Consider the following 22,991-nt stretch of genomic DNA (forward strand, 5'->3'; position numbering starts at 1 on the left):
TCCAGTCCGAGGGAGGCTTTCGATGGAGCCTCGGATTCCTGTTCGAGTGGTGCTCCAGGTCGAGCCTCCAGTCCTCGTTCAACTGGCACGCCCTCTGAAACCTCTGAGTCCAGTCCGTGGGGTGCTTCTGACGGAGCCTCAGATTCCTATGCAAGTGGCGCTCCAGGTCGAGCCTCCAGTCCTCGTTCAAGTGGCACGCCCTTTGAAGTCTCCCAGTCCAGTCCGAGGGAAGCCTTCGATGGAGCCTCAGATTCCTTTGCAAGTGGCGCTTCGGGTCAAGTCTCCGGTTCTTGTTCAAGTGACCCGTCCAGTCAAGCCACTAAGTCCAGTTCGAGGGGGCATTCTAACCAAGCCTCCGATGCCAGTCCACAGGGTGGTTCAGGTGGCACCTCCGCTTCCAGTCTGGAGGGTACCTCCAATCAAGCTCCGAAGGCCAGTTCGAGTGGCGCTTCCGCTCGAGCCTCCGATCCCTGTCCAAAGGGTGTGTTCTGTCAAGCCTCAGTTAAAGTCCAGTTCGCGGGGCGCTCCCAGCCAAGCTCCTGAGTCCAGTTTGAGGGGCCCTGCCAGTCAAGCTTTTGATACCAGTCCGGGTCCCGGTCCCGGTTCAGCTCCTGTCCAGAGTTCCCGCTCCAGTCAAGACTCTGATTGTAGTCCGGGTCCCAGTCCCGGTTCAGCTCCTGTTCAGTCCGAAGCAATAGCTGAGAGAAGATGTGTTCAACGGCTTGGGGCCCGGAGAAACCCATTTTCTGCATTTCAGCCTGCTAGCATGCTCTGGGGATCCCAGGGCCGTCTCCTCTTGAACCCTGCTCGGCAGACGCTGCCTGAAGCTAATGTTAGAGAGACGTCCCAGTCCGGCCAGAGGGGGGCGCCCAGCCTTGCAGCTGAATCTCCTCCGAGTTCCAGTTCCAGCCAAGATGCTGAGCCTGCTCCGAGTTCCAGTTCCAGCCAAGATGCTGCACCTGCTCCAAGTTCCAGTTCCAGCCAAGATGCTGAGCCTGCTCCGAGTTCCAGTTCCAGCCAAGATGCTGAGCCTGCTCCGAGTTCCAGTTCCAGCCAAGATGCTGCACCTGCTCCAAGTTCCAGTTCCAGCCAAGATGCTGAGCCTGCTCCGAGTTCCAGTTCCAGCCAAGATGCTGCACCTGCTCCAAGTTCCAGTTCCAGCCACGATGCTGACCCTGCTCCGAGCTCCAGTTCCAGCCAAGATGCTGAGTCCGTTCCAAGTTCCACTTCCAGCCAAGATGCTGACCCTGCTCCGAGCTCCAGTTCCAGCCAAGATGCTGAGCCAGTTCCAAGTTCCAGTTCCGGCCAAGATGCTGACCCTGCTCCGAGCTCCAGTTCCAGCCAAGATGCTGAGTCTGTTCCTAGTTCCACTTCCAGCCAAGATGCTGAGCCTGCTCTGAGTTCCAGTTCCAGTCAAGCTTCTGACGCCCGCCTGGGTCCCAGTTCCGGTTTGCTTCTTGACTCTAGTCCGGGTCCCAGTCCCGGTTTGCTTCCTGAGTTCAGTCTGTGTTCCCTCAGAGAAGGGTCCCTTTTGAACATGGTTCCTCTTGATGCATCCAAGTTCCTGAGTTGGCCCAGCGGTGATTGGAAGGAGCCTCCTGTTGACAAGTTCTGCCCCTGTCTGCCAGTTTTGAACTTCTTTGTGACTTCCAGTCCAGTGATCCATGTCTGGGGGTTGAAACCGATCAGAAGGTTTCACCACAGTTACCCCTGGACACCTGACCTCCTCAGGGAGACCGAGAGGGGGGTCTTGAGGAGGGGGTACTGTCACGTCTGTGGCCGTGACCACCCTCATACTTACCCTGTTTCTGGGAGTCAGTGGCTGTGCTGGCTTCTGCTTGTCTCTGTGTCTGTCTCTGTCTTAGTTTCTCTCTGGCTCTGTGTGCTGATTGCCCTACTGAATCTCACCTGTGTGGGCTTTGCCTCTTCCAAGATGGCTGCCGCCTCTTCGTCTCTGCCAGTATCCAAGATGGCTCCCGCTGTTACTTTCTATGGGATGCCTGCTCTGAGTGTCAAGCCTCTGTTTGGTTGCAAGGTGATTGCTGCACCTGTGGCTCTGGTGTTGAGGGGCTTTATTAGTGACTTGGAAACTACAGTCCTGGCCTTTGCATTGCCATTTCCTCCGCAGTGCCTTAGGTCCCGAGGTTAGTGTGCTGTTAGCACCGTTTGCTTTCCTTGTCTTTTGCTCTGTGGGTTTTCTGCCCTTCTGTGTTTATTGTTCTGTGGGCTTCCAGCCCTTCTGTGTTATTTGCTCTGTGGGTCTCCTACCCTTCTGTGGGTTTCCAGCCCTTCTGTGTTTATCGCTTGTGGGTTTCCAGCCCTTCTGTGTTTATAGCTCTGTAGGGTTTCTGCCCTTCTGTGTTTATTGCTCTGTGGGTCTCCTACCCTTCTGTGGGTTTTCAGCCCTTCTGTGTTTATCGCTTGTGGGTTTCCAGCCCTTCTGTGTTTATGGCTCTGTAGGGTTTCAGCCCTTCTGTGTTTATTGCTCTGTGGGTCTCCTACCCTTCTGTGGGTTTTCTGCCCTTCTGTGTTTATCGCTTGTAGGGTTTCAGCCCTTCTGTGTTTATTGCTCTATGGGTTTCCTACCCTTCGGTGTCTAGCTCGGCTAGTTCTCTGTGTTTGTTTCCTGTGTATGACTTGTTAGCTTGGGCACAGCTTTGTTGTTAGCTGGTGTATAGCTTTACTAAGTCTTCTGAGTTTGCTCTGTGTCTGTTTCCAGTGCATGACTTGTTAGCTTGGGCACAGCTTTGTTGTTAGTTGGTGTATAGCTTTACTAAGTCTCCTGAGTTTGCTCTGTGTATGTTTCCAGTGCATGACTTGTTAGCTTGGGCACAGCTTTGTTGTTAGCTGGTGTATAGCTTTTCTAAGTCTCCTGAGTTTGCTCTGTGTATGTTCCTGTGTATGACTGGTTGCCTGGGTATAGCGTTCCTATTAGCCTGGGTACAGTCTACTAGTCATTGTGTTGATTCCTGCTGACTGCCAGAACCCGGACAGTTCCTGCTTGTCTGCCTTGCCTTCTCCTAGGTGCCGGGGGGCACTCCTGGATCTTCATTCCTGCTGTTCCTGTAAGTCCTACCGGCTGCCAGAACCTGAGGGCTCAACCCGAGGGGGAAGGCAGTCAAGTGTAGGTGAAGCCTAGGTCCAGAGTGTTCCAGTTCCGCTCCAGTGTGTTCCAGTCCAGCGGGTTTCACTCCTGTATGTTCCTGTCCAGTGGGGCCACTCCAGTGTGTCCAGTCCAGCGGGCCCCACTCCAGTGCGCACCTGTCCGGTGCGTTCCAGTTCCGAGTGTTCCAGTGTAGAACTCCAGTCCGGAGTTCCGGTCCAGTCTTATCTTATCTCTACCTTGTAGGTGATCTTGCCTGCCACTGCCGCTCCACGGTAGTGGTCCAAGGACTCACGAAACCAGTGCTCCCGGGGAAGAAGCCTGACAGTGTGCCTAGGTTCCCGGGTACGTGACAATAGGTCAGGTAGGCAGAGAGAAAGTCAACACAGGTGTGTGGTAGCAAGGCAATTAAAGAGCCCGGAAGCCAGGCAGAGAGAGCAGATCCAGGTGCATTAGAGCAAGGCAATCAAGTACCCTGCAGCCAGAGAAGAAGTACACAGACATGGCTCAAGGCTGAGCCAGTCAAGTGTGTGTGTTGCCAGGACCCTGCGCAGCTCGAGGACGCCGCTTGCGTTGAGGTAGGGGACATGACAGAATCATTGCAGGGGGAGGAGGTTTGGTTTCAACCTAAACTGAACTGCAAATTTTAGTTGCTGGTTTGGTATGGTCAAAACCAGGACTCATAGTAACATAGTAAATGACGGCAGATAAAGACCTGAATGGTCCAACAGTCACACTCATTATCATTTCATGATTAAATCAAAAATGAACATGATATTATATAATTTATCACAAGTCTTTCGTTGACATTTCTGGGACATAAACCGTAGAATTCCGGCCAGCTCTGTCCTTATGTTCCACCTTCTGGAGTTGCTGTGAAAGCTCACTCCAGCCTATCAAAATCCATCTTGTTATTTGCAGGACCCAGACCATAAAATCTGCCCAGCACTGTCCTTGGTTCCAGCTACTGAAGTTACCATTGAAGCTCTTTCCAGCCTATCCTAAACTGGACTGCCATATACAGACACAGACCTACAAAGTCTACCTGGCACCTGCCTTAGTTCTTCGCAACTGGAGTAGCCGTCCAAGTGTCACTCACACATCCACCCCCTGCAGTCATTTGGCAATTAAAATGTAATACAAAAAAGTGCAAAGTGATGCAGCTGGGGAGTAGAAACCCAAGGGAGCTATATGTCCTAGGAGATGAGAGGCTGATATGCGCAGATGGGAAGAGGGACCTTGGGGTGATGGTGTCCGAGGACCTTAAAGTGAAAAAAACAATGTGACAAAGCGGTGGCCGTAGTCAGAAATATGCTAGGTTACATCGAGAGAGGAGTAACCAGCAGAAGAAAGGAGGTGTTGATGTCCCTGTATAAGTCATTGGTGAGGCCCCACCTGGAGTACTGTGTTCAGTTGTGGAGGCTGTATCTTGCTAAGGATATAAAATGACTAGCAGCGGTCCAGAGGAAGGTGACAAAAATGATATGGGGCCTGCACCATAAGACATATGAGAAGAGACTGGAAGACCTGAATATGTATAGCCTAGAAACGGACAGGGGAGATATGACCACCACCCTCTGGCGTCTGTCTGTCAACCAGTTTCCAATCCAATTCACCATTTTGGCTCCTGCCTTTCAAGTTTATTTAAGAGCCTTCTATGAGGGATCGTGTCAAAGGCTTTGCTGAAATCTAAGTAGATTACATCTAGCGCACGTCCTCGATCCAATTCTCTGGTCGCCCAGTCAAAGCATTTAATCAAATTCGTTCGGTATGATTTACCTTTGGTAAAAACCATGTTGCCTCGGATCTTGTAACTCATTGGATTCCAGGAAATTCACTATCTTTTCCTTTAGCAACTCTTCCATTACTTTTCCAATAACCGAAGTGAGGCTTACCAGCCAGTAGTTTCCCAGTTCTTCTCTGTTGCCACTTTTGTGAAGGACCACATCTGCTCTTCTCCAATCCCGCAGAACTTCTCCCATCTCCAAGAATTTATTAAACAGATCTTTAAGAGGACCCACCAGAATCTCTCTAAGCTCCCTCAATATCCTGGGATGGATCCCATCCAGTCCCATGACTTTGTCCACCTTCAATTTTTTCAAGTTGTTCATAAACACATTCTTCTGTGAACGGTGTGATATCCACTCCATTTTTATATATACTTTTACCAGCCGACAGTGGTCATTCTCCCCATGAACACAGAACAGAAGTATTTATTTAACACATTTGCTTTTTCATCATCACTCTTCACACAGCCGTCCACAGAATTTTTCAGTCTTATAATTCCATTTCTATCAATGCTATAGCAACGTTATACGCTAACCCAAAGGCTTCCTTGTTGGTTAATGGTATTCGATCAGACTCCTTTCCCATATCATGTGGCACCAGGCAGGGTTGCCCGCTTTCTCCAATCTTATTTTTGTTATACCTTGAACCCTTGTTGCGCACCATTCAAAGAGATCCAGATATTACGGGGATCAATTTACATACACAGGATCTCAAAACACTAGCCTTTGCAGACGATATACTGGTAACATTGACAAGGCCCCAATCCTCCCTACCCCACTTGTTTGGTGCTCTTGAAGAGTTCGGCTGCTACTCGGGTCTATCTTTGAATAGGGGCAAATCTGTGGCACTACCAGTTCAGACCCGGATCCGTACGGCCTGGGAGGGTAACTTTCCGTTGTCCTGGGCAGAGGGTAAACTGAAGTATCTTGGCATATGGCTAACTGCCGACTTGAAATCTTTATATAACCTAAACATAGAACCTCTTAAACTGAAAACTAGACAGACACTGCAGACGTGGACATCCCTGCCCCTCTCCCTGCTGGGGCGGATAGCCCTTTATAACATGATTCTAATCCCAAAATGGGTCTATGTGCTGCAGGTGTTGCCCTTGTTCCTTAAGCACAAAGAGGACCTGCTGTTGACAAGGGTGGTTACCAAATATCTTTGGAACGGGAAAAAAACAAGATTACCAGTATCTAAATCATATCTCCCCAGAGTTAAAGGGGGGATGGGACTTCTAAATCTAAAATTCCTGTCTGTGGCCAGTAATATGCGACACCTCTCAGATTGGTTCCGCAACACGAGTTATATTTCGTGCACGACAATGGAAACCAAAGTGTTTTTCCCCCGTCATTTCAGTTCATGGCTGCATGCTAAACCAGGGGCAGTAAATACGCCTCAGTACTTCTCATCAGTGGTGTCACCTTTAAGACAGACTTGGCGTTGGCTAGGCCATAAATACGGCTACCCTGCGACTTGTACTCCGTTGCTGCCCATACGAGGCAATAATCACTTCCCCCCGGGGAACACAGCCCGTCTCTTTTCAGATTGGGAAGCACATGGTATAAGATACATTCACCAGTTATACTCAGAAGAGGGCACTTTAAAAACTATGGAGGATCTGGATAGAGAATTTGGTACACTTAGAAGAGATTTCTTTGCCTCCTTTCAATTACGACATTATTTGCGATCCCTTCCACCCGAGCACCTGAGTTCACAGATATGGGATAGACTGCTGTCTCTTTTAGCTTTGGATGCTCAGGGGGCAGTCCCCTTAAAATACTATCATTCAAAAATCCGGGAACAACTGGGTGAGAATGATTATGAGCACTTGGCTTTACAATGGAATAAAGACCTACCAGTGAATATTCAGTCTGAGTACTTGAAGGCATGCTTTCTGGACATTCCCAGAATCTCGGAGAGTGTGACGCTGCAAGAAACGGCGTATAAATTCCTGTCTCAAATGTTTTTTTCCCCACATAGAGCATGGAGAGCTCATATGGGACAGGAAGACAGATGTCTGAAGTGTGGTCACTCTCCAGCGGGCCTTGGTCACATGTTTTGGACCTGCCCCAGAATAACCCGTTTTTGGGCACAGGTGTGTAATCATGTGTCAGAGTTGTGGAAGATCACTTGGCGGCAGAAACCACACCTATTATTCCATAAATTTCACTTGACCCAAAAACCACCTAAAGGGCTACGTCCGTTTCTTAAAAGAACGGTACTACTGGGTAAGAAGGTCATCTTAAGTTTATGGATCTCACCAGACTCTCCAACTTTGCCCCACTGGCGAGCGAGAATGATCTTTCTATGTTCTTTGGAGCGTAGAGCAGTGGGTGACCTGGCCTCACCCAGAAGGGAACTATTTTGCTTGACTTGGGCCCCTTTTTGGGACTCATTAACAGAGGTGGCTAGAAGTAGAATTTTGAATTCTTAAGGTTTGGGCCGACGAGTTTGCCCCGGTGCGGTGGCAGGGAAAGGGAGGTGACATGGTTCTGTGATAAGATGAAGGAGATAATGTAAAAGAAAGCGATGGCGATTACCTTAGTCTCTTCAGGACCTTCGTAACTATGAGTTACAATCCGGGGTACTACCCTGGATGACAGTTGTATCAGCTTGACCTAAAGCACAGTCATGTTTTATAGCTTAGATATGACCTTATTGTTGTGTAACCCCATAAGATGAGGGACTGAATGGTAACTAACTGACTCCATATCCATAAGTGATCTTTGGGGATGGGAGGGGGGGAGGGGGGATTATAGGGGGGGAAGGGGGTATCCAAAACAAAAAGAAAAACTGTCTAGACTACTAGAGGCTATCGGTTGTCTGTTACATGGTTATTATTCTTCTGTTGTATTTTCTGGTATAGCCCTGTATATTACATTATTATTTCTTTAATAAACAGATTCAAACATAATTCCATTTCTATCCTTCCTTCTTTCACTAATATACCTGAAAAAAATTTTGTCTCCCTTTCTTGCATTCCTAGCCATTTGCTCTTCCGCCTCTGCTTTCGCTAGACATATCTCCCTCTTGGCTGCTTTCAGCTTCTCCCGGTATACTTTCCTATGTTCCTCTCCTTGAGTTTTTCTGTATTTTTTATTTATTTATTTATTTTATTGCATTTGTATCCCACATTTTCCCACCTCTTTGCGGGCTCAGTGTGGCTTACAGTATATTGTTCATGAACACCACCTCTTTTGCCTTTATTTTCTCAACCACTTGTTTCCTTTTCTTCTTGCTTTTATTTATTCTCCTCACATAAAGGTCAGTAGCCATTTTAATAGCTTCTTTCAGCCTGAACTACTGTGTTTCCACTTCTCGTATGTCTTCCCAATTCCCTCAGCTCTTTCTTCAGGTATGCCCCCATTCTGTTAAAGTCAGTATGTTTGAAATCCATAACTTTGAGTTTTGAGTGGCTGCCCTCCGCTCTAGCTGTTATATCAAACCAAAGGGTTTGATGATTACTACTGCCCAGGTGGGCACCTACTCTGACATTAGACACAATTTCCTCATTTGTGAGCACCAGATCCAGCATTGCTCCTTCCCTCGTGGGATCCATCACCATTTGTCTGAGCAGAGCACTTTGAAAGGCATCCACTATCTCCCTACTTCTTTACGATTCTGCAGATGGAACTTTCCAGTCCACATCCAGCAAGCTGAAACCACCCAGTAACAGCGCTTCCCATTTCGTTCCCAACTTTTGGACATCTGTAACTAGATCTTTATCAAGCTGTTCTGATTGTGTCGGAGGTCTGTAGACAACACCCATATGGACAGAGGTTCCATTTTCTCTATTCAAGGCAATCCGTATTGCTTCTTCCACTGGACTGATAGAATCCATCCATTAGTCTTTACCCAACGCACCAACCCTGATCTTTTATGTTTGTTGATTTTGTGATTTTTGTAGCTTCCTCGTCCCAGAAGGCCCTGCAAGCTCTACTATTACCCGTGGCCAAATACTTCAAGCCTGCAGTTCACCTCTGAGCTCGGAGACAATTAAACTAACCTCGCCTCCAAAGTCCTAAACCATGGAAGGGAAAGAAAACTAAAAGGATTTTAAGACCCAGTAACCAGACAGATGGTAAGTACAAGTTACTAGTTGTTTATTTAAACCCAATTTGTGGTATGAAAAAATGATGTTCTTAACACATTAGGTTCTTTTGTAACATAAAAATACATTTATACATAAACTAATAGCATAATGTTTTTCTTACAGGTGCAGCAATAGAACAACAGTGAAACCAACAGACAAGTATTAACCAAACTATCTTATTTGTTCTCTCTCAATCTATAAATTTCCTTTATATTGTGTGTCTCCAGAATCAATTATTTTGAATTACTTTGTCTTTTAGATGTGAACACCCAGATTCAGTCTCTACAACAGGTAAGTCAGATTAAACTGTGACCTTTCAGTGTCTTTTTGCATAGGAATGAAGACTTATCTTTGGCCCTTCTGGGAGATTCTTTGTTCTTTCCCCTTGTATGCTGGAGCTCAGGATCTTCTCTTTCAGTATAGGAACCTACTGCCTCACCCTTTAAATGAAATCAACAAAAAAAACCTTCCTTCCTGACTAACAGCAGGAACAGCACTAGCTGGGATTCAGGGATAACTGTGGCTAGCTAACTAACAAAATAAATAATAATTGTATAACCTTAAATAGTTTCTCTGTTCTTGTACTGAGTTCCCTAACTAAGGAAGGGCACTCTTCATTGGATCTTGCAGTCACACAGCTCTCAGCATCTTTGTCTCTCCAAATTCATGCAATCTTCCACTCTAGTGCACCAGCATGTGAAGACACATACTGCAAGCCCAACCTTAAGCTTGGAGACCAGTTTTCCTAATGGCTTAACTGGGATTAATCCTCTTGCATAAACCTGTCTTACACAACCTTGAACAGGGTCTCTCCACCACAGTCTTAACTGTAAAACTTTTAAACAGCACACAAACAAAAAAACAGTTTAGTTCTTTTTTCCTCTTGTTCAAAACCAACACCTTTCACCTTCAGCACACTTCACCTGCATCCAGTGTTTCAGCACTAAACACTGGCAGAGAAATTCCCTTTCAGATACTTAAACAGTACACAAAAAAAAAAACATCAGTTTTAGAACTTTCTTTCTCTGCTCAAATCCAACACTTTTTACCTTCAACTCTCTTCACCTGTATTCAGGAATTTAAAGCTCACAGAAAAACTTACTTTCACACACTTTTCTGCCTAGAAATCCTGTCATGCACTCAGAGCTCTCCCAAACACATCTTTCCTCTTCAGTGTCTTCAGCCCCTCCTCCACTTCCTGGCAAGCTGTTGCCAAGAGACAATGGGTCTCTGAATCACCAGCTGACCTCTGCTGGCCAATAAGGTGTCAGAACACAGGGTACTTGCCTCATGGACACTAATTAACATTTTTTCACAATCTCCATTTTGGAAAATAACTTTCCATAGGAAATAATAGAAAAGCTATACTTTTAGACAAAACCCCATAAAATTTCTATACAATCAGATCAAAACATCCCACAATCATTAGTGCCATCGAACCACACACACAGTGCACCTTTCACATGTTTAAACACACATCTAAATACATTTACAGACTTTTATCCAACACTCAGAGCATTGGGGCAAGCCGCAGACAGCGCAGCTCCATGCAGGAAGTCCAGAACTGCTTCTGGAGTCACAGCACTGACCACCAACAATCTCTAGGAACCCAGGTAAAAATAAAAAAAATATATATATATAACCCACCAGGTTACATTTTCAAACCCGCCAGAGTCCCACTGTAGCTGTGGGTAGAACTTGTGGAACATTTGAATGGAGTGCAAGAGGCAATCAGTGTAACTTGCGTGTAAACACACATATTTGACGTGCTTTCTGTTGTTCACTGTCTCGATGGAATCTTTGACACACAGAAAACATTAACAGTCATGTTTCCAGCTTCTGATTACTGGAACCTGAGAGTGGCAGAGTGGAGGAGTAGCCTAGTGGTTAGTGTAGTGGACCTTGATCCTGAGGAACTGAGTTCAATTCCCACTGCAGCTCCTTGTGACTCTGGGCAAGTCACTTAACCCTCCATTTTCCCTGGTACAAAATAAGTACCTGAATAAATATAAACCACTTTGAATGTAGCAGTGGCATAGCCAGACTTGACATTTTGGGTGGGCCCAGAGCTGATATGGGGGGGGCACTAGGTGTGAGTAGTACAGATCGTCGATCCTGCACAGTCAATGCCAACTGAAAGCCATGTCTTTTTCACAAACACAGATACACCCTAATCCACTATAGAATAAGTAATCATAAACTTTCTATTTAGACAAAAATTAAACTGAACCCCCAAGATGCCAAACTCTGCATACAATGCAATGCCACAGAAACAGAAAATGTCCCCTAGTACTGTGCAAAATATAAAGACAGCAGATGTAAATTTGAAAAAAACTAACAAATACCAATCACCACTTTACACATTAACAAATAGAAATAAAACAGATATAGAAAATAAAATAATACCATTTTATTGGACTAATACATTTAGCTTTCAGAGGCCAAAACCTCCGTCCTCAGGTCAATACAGTATAGTGCTGTTACAGTATCCTATCCTGAAATGAGGAAGGGGATTTTGTTCTCCGAAAGTTAGTCAAAATGTATTAAAATTAGTCCAATAAAAAGATTACCTTATTTACATGTTCATTTATAAACATTTATTAACACATCTACAATACTACTTTATCCTAAAGCAAAAAAATAAAAATATATATTTTATTTACAGTTTGTGGTGTCTGGTTTCTGCTTTCCTCATCTTCTTTTCACCGTCTTCCTTCCATCCAGCATCTGTCTTCTCTCTCTCTCTCTCTCTCTCTCTCTCTCTCTCTCTCTGCCATCCAGTGTCTGCCCTCTCTGCCATCCCTTCCATCCACTGTCTGTCCTTTCTCTCTGCCCCTTCAATCCACCATTTGTCCTCTCTCTCCCATCCATCCAGGGTCTGCCCTCCCTCTCGCTGCCCCTTCTTTTCAGCCCCCAGTTCCAGCCCCATTATCCCACCTGCCCCTAGTTCCAGCCCTAGCCCACATCTCCCACCTGCCCCTCCTTTTCAGTCCCCAGTTTCAGCCCCACTATCCCACCAGTCCCCAGTTTCAGCCCCAGCCCTTTTCTCCCACCAGTCCGGAGCGTCAGCCCCCAGCCACTTCTCCCTGTCCCCTTTTCAGCCCCCAGTCTGCACAGTTTCAGCCCCTGCCCCTTTTCAGCCCCCAGTTCTAGTACTAGCCCCCTTATCCCACCTACCCTCCTTTTCAGCCCCCAGTTCCCTTCATCCACATGCCTTGCATTAGGCCCCCCCTTTTCAGCCCTAGACCCATTCTCCCACCTGCCCAGGCATGGCCCCATTCTCCCCCCTGCCCCCTTCTCAACCCCAGTTCCTGCTCCAGGCCCCTTCTCCCATCTGAGCCCACCCCACCCAGTCCCCTTCTCCCATCCGAGTCCCATCCCCCACCTGCCTACCAGCTCCTTCGACTGTCAGGTGACCCTCTTCTCCAGCACCCAGCCTTTAAAAAAAGAAAATCGGCGAAGCGCCTCAAGTTTGCTCTGCACTGCTGTACAGCAAGCAAATTGCCTCGTCGCGTTGGCCTTTCCTTCACTGTGTCCCGCCCTCTGATGTAACTTCCTATTTCCACGAGGGCGGGACACAGTGAAGGAAAGGCCGACGCAATGAGGCAATTTGCTTGCTGTACAGCAGCGCAGAGCAGATGCGAGGCGCTTCGCCGATTTTTTTTTTAAGGCTGGGTGCTGGAGAAAAGGGTCGTCCGACAGTCGAAGGAGCTGATGCGGACCGGACCGCCACGCCGTTGGTACGAGCATGTTGGCTGAGCGGGCCTGGAGGGAAAGTGGGTGGGCCTGGGCCTGTCCAGGCCCGCCCGTGGCTACGCCCCTGGAATGTAGTTGCAAAAACCTCAGAAAGACGGTATATCAAGTCCCATTTCCTTTTCCCCAGATCCCCTGCATTTCAGTTGCTTTAATATTGTTTCTGACATACAGAGCTACTCCTCCACCTTTCTGACCATCTCTATCCTTCCTAAATAGATTATAGCCTGGTGTGTTTGCGTCCCATTCATGGGAATCACTGAACCATGTCTCCATGATAAGGACAACATCTAAATCTGCCTCTATCATCAGGGCTTTGAACTTTGTTGCTTAGACTAGGACCATTTGTGATCATTGCTTTCCAGCTACATTTCAGTGGCAGTCTCATCTTCTGTGTAGTTTTTTGTTTTGTTTTGTTTAGGCTCACCTACTGTGGTATTGCTAAGAAGTTAATTGCTAAGATCCTTGTTTTAATTGCTTTCTTTACTACTGTTGTAGCTTGTCTTTTGCTTAGGGTGACTACCTGAATTGACCTGCTTCTAAATGTCACCCCCAGCTTCTAGTTTAAATGCCTAGACACATATTGTCTGAATCTCTCACCAAGGATTCTTTTTCCTGCCACAGTGAGATGCAGCCCATCATTACAATATAGTCTTTTGTTTTTCCATATATTGCCCCATCCTCCTATGTACTTAAAACCTTCTTGGTAATACCAGGCTTTCGGCCACTTATTGAAGTTCTCAGTGTTTTGTAGTCTTTCCTCTCTCTTTCCATAAGTAGGTAGAACTTACTACTACTACTACTACTTATCATTTCTAAAGCGCTACTAGACATAAGCAGCGCTGTACACTTGAACATGAAGAGACAGTCCCTGCTCGACAGAGCTTACAATCTAATTCAGAAAAAGCTACAGTTTGTACCAAAGGTTTTAACTTCTCCCCCAACTCCTGAAAAGCTTTCTGTACTACAAGCATTATTATTGGCTAGATCATTTGTGCCCGGGTGGATTACAACATCAGTGTTAGAACCCTTATTCTCTTCTCTGATTATAGTCAGAGATTTCTTTATTACTGTTGTAGCTTGTCTTTTGCTGGGGGTGACTACTTGAATTGATCTGCTTCCAACTGCCACCCCCAGCTTTGTTGTTTTCTTTAAACAGTTTAACTGCAATGATTTGTATGTTATATTATCTTGTTCATTCTGTTTATGTATTTAGATGTTAATTCTATAAAAAAAAAACGCCTGGTATCAAGAATACACATAAATAGCAGTATTGTAATAATTTATGCACGTGAGTGGCTACTTGTTTTTTTTTTATTTTTTATTTTAAATATTGTTTATTAGCACAACTTCATACAATACAAGATATTGTGACCACAAAATTGAAAAAACCATTTCACAAAGAAATTGTTAACTAACAAAAAAGAGTATCAAATCTGCTCAAACATATGCTGAACCTATGATTTTCGTTTTTCTCCCCCCCTCCCCTCCCTCTTTGCTTCCAAACAAACTCTCCAGCTGATACCCCTCCCCCACCCTCCCCTAACAATTCAAAATCCTGCTTTTTGCTGTGGAAGTAAGTGAGTCCCAGAACCGTGACCAAACCTTACAAAAAAAATCTCCCCTTGCAGAGGCCAGGTCACGGATCTTCTGTTTCTCCACTGAGCAGCACTGCATCATGGCGCTACGCCAGTGCGATGTGCAGGGGGCCTCTCGTGTGGTCCATTGCTGCAAAATTGTTCTTTTCCCCATCAACACAGCTCTCCTTAAAAAAGCCCTCAGTCCCTCTGGTAGCGGTCCTTGCACCAGAAAGGCATCAAATAGTTGGCCCGGAGTAGGCCTCCACCGTACCTTCCACATGCCCGACACCTGTCCGCCCATTGCCAACCAAAATGAACGCACCAATGGACATGACCAAAACATGTGTCCCAGAGATGCTCCCGGGCCCCTACATTTAGGGCAATCATCTGACTCTCGCAAAGTTGCTCTGAAAGCTCTGTGGGGCGAAATATGAAGGCGCAGCAAGAATTTGTAGTTCAACTCTGTCCATGCTGCATTCTCAGTCACTCTCTGAGACGATTTCAAACAAATCTCCAGTTGTTGTGGTGTCAAACACCAGCGAAGCTCTTTGGACCATCTATCGCATATGAGAGTAGTGTCCAATGGTGTTAAAGAGTCTCGCAAGCAGCTATGGTAGTATTTCAGTGGGGTTCTCTGCTGCGCCTCCAGCCCCAACAAATCGTCCTGCAATTCCCACACACCCCTGGCCAGGGAACCGGCCGGCAATGAACGGACATAATGACTTAGCTGTAGATATGCAAATGTATCACCCCCTTCCAGACCAAATTCCTCACATAAGGTCTGAAACGGTTTCATTAACCTCTGCTCTGTTACTACCTGAACCGGATCCCCCGCGCTGACCATTTTTTAAATAGGGTCAAAGACCCTCCCTCCGGGAATGCCAGGTTACCCCGAATTGGCAACAGGGGTGACACCGATCTGTCCCACTTATAGGTTTTGCTTATCCAGTGCCATGTTTTCCTTAAAGGATTCAAAATATATTTGTAAGGACCCAGAGGAGGTAACTGGTTTGTTGGCGCCTGTAACCAGTATGCAAAATGTAGCGGTTCTGTCAGAGCAGTCTCAATCCCAGTACATGAAAAGTGTTCAGTGGATCGGAACCAGTCCGACAGATGGCGCAAACAACTGGCTATCGAAAATAATTTCAGGTCCAAAAGTCCTAGTCCCCCTTTCCCTTTCAGCCGCATCAATGTCTTGATCCCAATACATGCTCTCTTTCCTTGCCATAAGAACCCATTAAGCTGTCTCTGAAGCCATGTGTCCTCTTTACAACTCAGAATGAGCGGGAGCATTTGTAAAATATATGTCCACTTGGGGAACAGGGTCATGTTATATAGAGCTATTCGTCCTTGTAGTGAGAGAGGTAACCCCCTCCACCCCCGCAGTGTTGTTACTAGCTTGTCTTTCAGTGGACCGAGGTTTATCTCAGCTAACCGGGAAAGATCAGATGGAATTAGCACACCTAAATATCTGACCACCCCCTCTGCCCATTGGAACGGAAAGTCCCCCACCCATTCCTCCCTCACCGCAGATTGAACCGGGAGAGCTACTGACTTATGTAAATTTAGAGAAAGGCCAGAAAAAAAAAACAAACTCCTCTATAACCTCTATTAGATGGGGGACCGAGATGGTAGGTTGGGTGAGGGTCAAAAAAAGATCATCCGCGAATGCAAGTACCCTTGTTTCTTTCCCACGACATGTTACTCCTTTTATATTGGGATCTTTTAGTATGGTGCGCAAGAGGGGTTCTAAGTACAATAAGAACAATAATGGGGACAGGGGACACCCCTGTCTGGTACCCCTTGCCACTTTAAAAGCGTCCGAACGAAGTCCATTAACCAGTACCCGTGCCGTGGTGTCCCGGTAAAGCGTATTTATGGCAGCCAAAAGCCTCCCTCCCACCCCAATATATTCAAGGGTTTGGAACAAATAGTCCCAGTTGACTTTATCGAAGGCCTTGGCTGCATCAAGGCTCACTAATAGTAGTGGGTCCCCTGTAGCCTGCCCGTAGGCCGTTGCCAACAATACTTTCCGCACATGGGTAACTGCATGACGGCCTCGTACAAAGCCCACTTGGTGTTCCCCTACCAGAGATGGAATATGGGCTGCCAACCTGTCTGCCAGTATCCTAGCCAAGATTTTTATATCCACATTGAGGAGAGATATAGGTCTATAGGACTCCATCTGGTCCAATGGCTTGCCAGGGTTAGGAATCAGAGTAATAAGTGCTTCATTTTCTCCCTTAGAAAATGAGCCCCGGTCTATCACTTCATCATAGTAATCTATTAAAGGACCATATATTTGGGGTGCCATGATTTTATAGTATTCATTTGAGAAACCATCTACCCCTGGGGCAGACCCCAGCTTTAGTTTCTTGATGACTTTTTGCACTTCTATCCCCTGAAGTGGTTTAGACAGAGCCTGTTGGGCTTCTACCCTCAACTTGGGCATCCCTGCATCGTCTAAATAGTCTCTCAACAAAGTCCCATGTTCACAATTCCCTGTGGCATACATATCCTCAAAAAAATCTCGGAACCCATCTAAAATAGCTTGTGGCGTAGAAACTTGTGACCCCCGCTGGTTGATAATCTTGGGGATAAACTGGCGCGGAATGTTCGACCGTGCCACCCTCGCCAAGAGTCTACCCGGTTTGTTTCCAAAGCACTGGAACCTAAGGCGACCCGCCGATAGATGTCTCTGCGCTTGTTCATGAAGAAGGGAGTTAAGCGCCACCAGGGAGGCATCCATCTTGTCTTTGTGAATCCTGGAAGGATCAGCAATAAATTTTTTTTTTGCTAATTTATACTCCCCTTCCAGGCGCAGCACCCCTGCCACCATTCTCTTGGCCCTAGCACTTTGAAAAGCAATCACCTCTCCTCTTATAACAGCTTTAGAGGCCTCCCAAAAAGTGATTGAGGAATCACATGAGTCAGCGTTAGTGTCAACATAAAATTGCCATTTTGTCTGTAAGTGTTCAATGAACTGTTTGTCTTGGTGTAAAAAAGACGGAAATCTCCATGGTCGTGCCCCTGTTACACCCACAGCCAGATCCAAAACCAGCCAGATCATTGCATGATCAGAGACAGCTAATGGGCCTATCTCAGCCCTCCGAACCCTAAAGAACCAAGACTGGGAGATCAGTATGTAATCAATTCTCGACCAGGTTTGGTGGACTTTAGATTGGTGTGTATAATCTCTAGTGGTGGGGTTATGCACCCGCCAAGGGTCCACCAAATGAAGTTGGTGGCAAAGCGTCCCCATGTCCTTCCCTCCCCCCGGTCCCCGGAAAGCCCTAGGGGAAGATCTATCCAGGGCAGGGTTCAGTACTTGGTTGAAATCCCCCGCCCAGATCCATGGAGCGTCCGCATATTGAAGGTCCAGGGCAGTAAGAGTTTGAAAGAAACTTGGGCTATATTCATTGGGGCCATAAACCATGCACAGATAATACTGTTGGCCCTGGTAGTTCATCTGCACAAACACTATACGGCCCTCAGCGTCCTTGTGGATTAATTTGAACTGACATGGGAGACCCTTTTTAATTAAAATGGCCACCCCACTTTTCTTACCCCCTGAAGAGGAATAAAAACACTCCCCTACCCACTGTTGCTTTAGTTTTTTGTGTTCAATGTCCGTAAGCTTAGTCTCTTGGAGACATGCGATGGTGGCACCCCTGCGCCTCAACTGTGTCAATATTTTGTACCGTTTCACCGGGGATGTAATTCCAGAGACATTCCAGGAGAATATTTTTATCTGAGAACAATCAGCCAGTCGCCAAAATTTCAATAGTTAGGATGACAGATTTACTACTCTGAACATCCCCGGGGGCCAGCCCCTCCCCCCAAGGGATCCAACTTCCATACAGAGCAGGAGTTCTCAGTACAACCATATGATTCACCAATGATATCCCCCTTCTCATACCTTTACTCACTCCCACAGCACTAGTGCACATCCATGTAGCCCTCTCCCCCTCTCTCCCCTCCCTCCCCACTAACCTAATCCCCTTCCCTCTCTCTCCTCCCCCCTCCCCCCCACCCTTGTCCCTTCCATCCCTCTCCAACCCCCTCCCCTCCACCCCTTCCTCCCTTCCCTTTAAACCCACACATGTATTACCCATTAGAATGGGTCCCAGGGGTTTTCCTTGTCTCCCTGCACCCGACTCCTAATGCAATTTAAACAATATACCAACCCTGCAACTTAGTGTTCTAGTCCTGATCAGAGTAGCCCAGTACTTTGGACTATATGCAGTTCAGCCACTGCCTGCAGCGTCCCGGTCCTTCAGCTCCAGTTGTTGCACATACTTCTGTGCCTCCTCAGGAGTTCCAAGGGTTCTCCACTGACCATTGTCTTTGACTTTTAGCACTGCAGGGTAAGCCAACATAAACTGGGTGCTCATTTCATGCAGCTTTTTGCAGTATGGTGTAAACAGCTTCCTCTTCTCCTGCAGAGCTGCAGAATAGTCTTGGAAGATAAGTATTTGGTTACCATCAAATTTGGTTTCATTCCGTTTCATCCGAAATCCCCTTAGAATTTCCTCTTTATGTACATAATTATGTACTTTCAGGATTACTGTTCTTGGGTTGCGTCGGCCATCTTGCTGTTTGCCCACGCGGTGGGCCCTCTCCAAGCATAAGGGCCCCGCGTGGTCAGATAAAGCGAATTCCTTAGCCAGCCATTTTTCCAGCACTGAGGGTAGCACCGACGCACCCACCGATTCCGGTAGGCCCACAATTCTTAAATTGGCTCGACGAGACCTGTTCTCTAATTCATCCAGTTTTTCAGTTACAGACTCCATTTTTTTTTCGATCTCTTTAAACTGTTGCGCGTTGGGGATTAGAGACTCCTCCACTGCTGATACCCGCTGCTCGAGCTCTCCCGTCCTCCTTGTTGTATCCGTGATTAGCGCCTCCATCGTCGCGAGGCGTTCTAATACTTTGTCCCATTTAGGTTCGACCACCGCTCCAACTACCTCCGCCAGTTGCCGTAGCTGCTCCGCCGAGAAAGCCGTAGAGTCTTTTGGCGGCGGACTCGCCTCAGCGCCGCCCGCCGCTTTCGGCTTCTCTTTTTCTTTCTTAGAGCTTTTGGGCGCCATTGGTTGGTTCGGGGAGTTCAAAAATTTTTCCATATAATCTCCCCTCGCAATTCCACAGTTGTGGCAGTGTTTGCTTGTAGTTTGCAGGGTTTATTCCTGAAAGATCGAGTCGGGGCCTGGGAGAACGCGGAAACCACGTCTGCCTTGCCTTAAAGCATCACGTGACCCCCGTGAGTGGCTACTTGTGTGCATAAATAATCTCTTATAAAATACTGATCCAGTGTAAATGTACACACATTGTTTGAATGGTATGTACTTTTACTGTGGGTGTGCACATAGGCGGAGTTTGGGCTGAGCATGAGAGCTGCAAGCAAGTACACACATCAATTATAAAATATGATAAATTACATGTAATCTTACAAAATGGAAGTAGGGATATTTACGCCAGCTCTAGGGCTAATGTAAGTAATTATACCTTAAATTAAGGTATGTTATTTGTCCACTTGCACTAGCATTTTATAAAGAAAAGTAGGCACTCATTTTTCTTTCATGAATAGGCTTAACATAAGTACTTTAAATAGCCCTATCAGTAGGCACTCTATTATAAAATTACCCACTTATTCTATAATGACATCTGTGTGACCGGATTCTTTTATAGAATACTAGCATATCCCAGCACTGGTGTGCCTATGAGCCATAAACTCGGCATAACTGCAGTTGTGTAAATGTAGCAGGGGCATGCATAACTAACAGTATTTTGTGAGTTGTGTACATGATAGCTCCCAAGCCCCTCACATGTCCCCTTGCATTTAGCTACTATGCCACTTACAGACACCTTTACAGAATGGCACTCAGTAGCCCTGCCACCATTTATACTTGTAAGTGTACACTTATCTGTGAAAGTGCTAGTATTCTGTACGTTGCTCAAATGGCATGCAAATACAGGTGCCAAGCTTAGAACTGCCTTTTTAGTGTTTTCCTTTGTTTACATGCCTATTTATAATTTTGATTTATGTATGGATTCCATAAATTTAGATTATACTCTGTTCATGCAAATTCAGGCAGGTTATCAAATTAAAGAATTAACTAATCCTAAAGCCCGACCAAACGTCCAGGTTTTAACCATACCAGTAAAAATGAGAAACGTTTGGCAGAGGGAGTTCAGCTTCAATCCTATCAACTTGAATAAGTGTTTCATGTCTTCTTACCTGCAAAGCTTCCTGCAAGTCTCCTCTTAAGAGATGGATACTGCCCATATTGAAACAGATTTTGGAGGGAGGTTGTTGAATGCTGGAGAAGATCTTCATAGCCACATCCCACTGTTTGTGATCCATGGCCAGAACTCCTTCATGCCATTTTTGGATTAGTTCTCTGTAGGACATTATTCTTTGGTAAAAAATAAATAAATGTATTTAATTTTAAAGTGTGTGTGGGGGGGGGGGGGGGAAGAAAGAATAGACTCGCTTTCTCTTCCTGCCTCTGATGAACCCTTACTGGTCTCTCATCTGTCACAGCTGCACCTCTCTTGAAACTAGATCCAGCCAGGAAGCTTGAGCTCTGCCTGGAAGGAGGGAGCAGTGATGTCAGCCCTTTGAAATGCCATTGTTGCATCACAATAACAGAGAATCAGAAACGCCCATTTAAATTGTTACAGAGTAGTACAGTAACTTCTGGTTGTAACTTAGTGGTTGATGGCAGAAAAAAACAACAACAATTGATCTATCCAATTTGATAACAGTATTCTCAGTTACAAATGCAGACATATCATCAACAGGAAAAGAAGGTAAGATGCTCCTGTTTACTGTAGATCATGAATGAGACTTCACCTGGAGGCTGCACCTTCTTAAACACAATGAAGGGATGGAAGCATTTTAGAGGAGGATTACTAAAATGGAACAAGGACTGCAAAAGCAGTCATTCAAAGAAAAATTCAAGGCCCTCAAAATGTACTTGCTGGAGGGAAAAAAAAGGGAGTGGGGAAAAACATAGATTTTTCACTTACATATGAGAGGCTGGAAATATTTCAGGGAAAAGGAAGCTCAGGCATAAAGGAGTATGACAAAAATGAAGGAGTATCGAGTATCCCAGCGGCTAGAGAAGCAGATTGTATATCAGGGATGACAGGATTCAAATCCCACTATCACTCTTTTTGACTTTGGAAAAGTCACTTTATCTTCCGTTTCCTCAGGTTCAAGTTAGACTGTAAGCCCACTTAATCAAGAAAATAACTTGTGTACCTGAATGTAACTTGCCTTAAGTTTAGATCTGGAAAATCCAAAATATCAAGTTGATATGGGGTGATATTCAGTGCTAGTTAACCAGATAGGAGAGGCTCCTTCTTGGTTAACTAGTGCTGAATAGGTGATACTCAGATTTTCAGTGACACATAACTACTACTACTACTATAAATCATTTCTATAGCGCTACCAGTCGTACGCAGCGCTTCACAGAAAGTGCTGCTGAAAATTCATGTAGACTACCACGGCACTATCCAGTTAGTAACAAGGTGGTATGAGGTGGGATCAGGAGTCATCCAAGCACTGCCAGTATTCAGCAGAAGTACCCAGATAGTTACCTGGTTAACCTGGAACATCAAGAAAACTGTTCTGTTAACCTGGTAGCTATCTGGGTACCACCACTGAATAACAGTGATACCCGGGTAACTCCTGACAGGCCACCGACATTCAGTGCCAGTACCCAGATAAGAGCTAGTGCTAAATATCTAGGCACAATTCAGTAGGCGCTGGATAAGAACATAAGAATATCCATACTGGGTCAGACCAATAGTCCTCTAGCCCAGTATCCTGTTTCCAACAGTGGCCAAGCCAGGTCACAAATACCTGGCAGAAACCCAAATCGTGGCAACATCCCTGCTACCAATCCCAGGGCAAGCAGTAGCTTTCCCCATATCTGTCTCAACAGTAGACTATGGACTTTTCCTCCAGGAACTTGTCCAAATCTTTTTCAAATCCAGATACCCTAATCGCTGTTACTACATCCTCCGGCAAAGAGTTCCACAACTTAACTATTCCTAAAAGCATTGCCATGTAACTTCCTTTAGAGTCCCCTAACCTTTGTACTTTTGGAATGAGTAAAAAATCAATTCACTTCTACTCGTTCCACACCACTCAGGATTTTGTAGACCTCAATCATATCTCCCCTCATCCGTCTCTTTTCCAAGCTGAAGAGCCACTGACTTCAGGCTTACCAGTCTGTAATTTCCCAGATCACCCTTTTAAAAAATTGGCATTACATTGGCCACCCTCCAGTCTTCAGATAATAAAGATGACTTTAATGACAGGTTACAGATCACTAGTAATGGATCAGCAATTTCATGCTTGGGTTCTTTGAGTACTCTTGGATGTATGCCATTCGGCCCAGGTGATTTACTACTCTTTATTTTGTCGAATATGGCTCAGTACGTCTTCCAGGTTCACCAAGATTTCTTTCAGTTCATCCGCATCATCACCACATCATTGCCATGGTTGCAATCCTAATAACACAAATGCAATGGTGCAGCGGAAGGAGCAGAAGGGGAAGGAAGACATGAGAGCAATTTTTATTCCCATGTACTCAAAGTACTAGAAAACCAGAAAGAACTACAAGTGGAAAGACTAGATGCACCAGCTGTACTTTATCTG

The 22,991-nt window shown here is 45.9% G+C and overlaps 1 protein-coding gene across 1 annotated transcript in view; it reads right to left on the minus strand.

Moving 5' to 3' along the window:
* NOXA1 (NADPH oxidase activator 1) overlaps positions 1–20,933 on the minus strand; it is a 590,376-nt gene extending 569,443 nt beyond the window's left edge. Inside the window, 2 exon segments of the mRNA XM_030206681.1 lie at positions 20,559–20,736; positions 20,845–20,933. Of these exon segments, the coding sequence (XP_030062541.1) occupies positions 20,559–20,736; positions 20,845–20,855 (189 nt within the window). The 5' untranslated portion in view covers positions 20,856–20,933.
* Positions 20,934–22,991: the final 2,058 nt, after the last annotated feature.

This window comes from Microcaecilia unicolor, chromosome 6 (assembly GCF_901765095.1).
Source record: "Microcaecilia unicolor chromosome 6, aMicUni1.1, whole genome shotgun sequence".
NCBI lineage: Eukaryota > Metazoa > Chordata > Amphibia > Gymnophiona > Siphonopidae > Microcaecilia > Microcaecilia unicolor.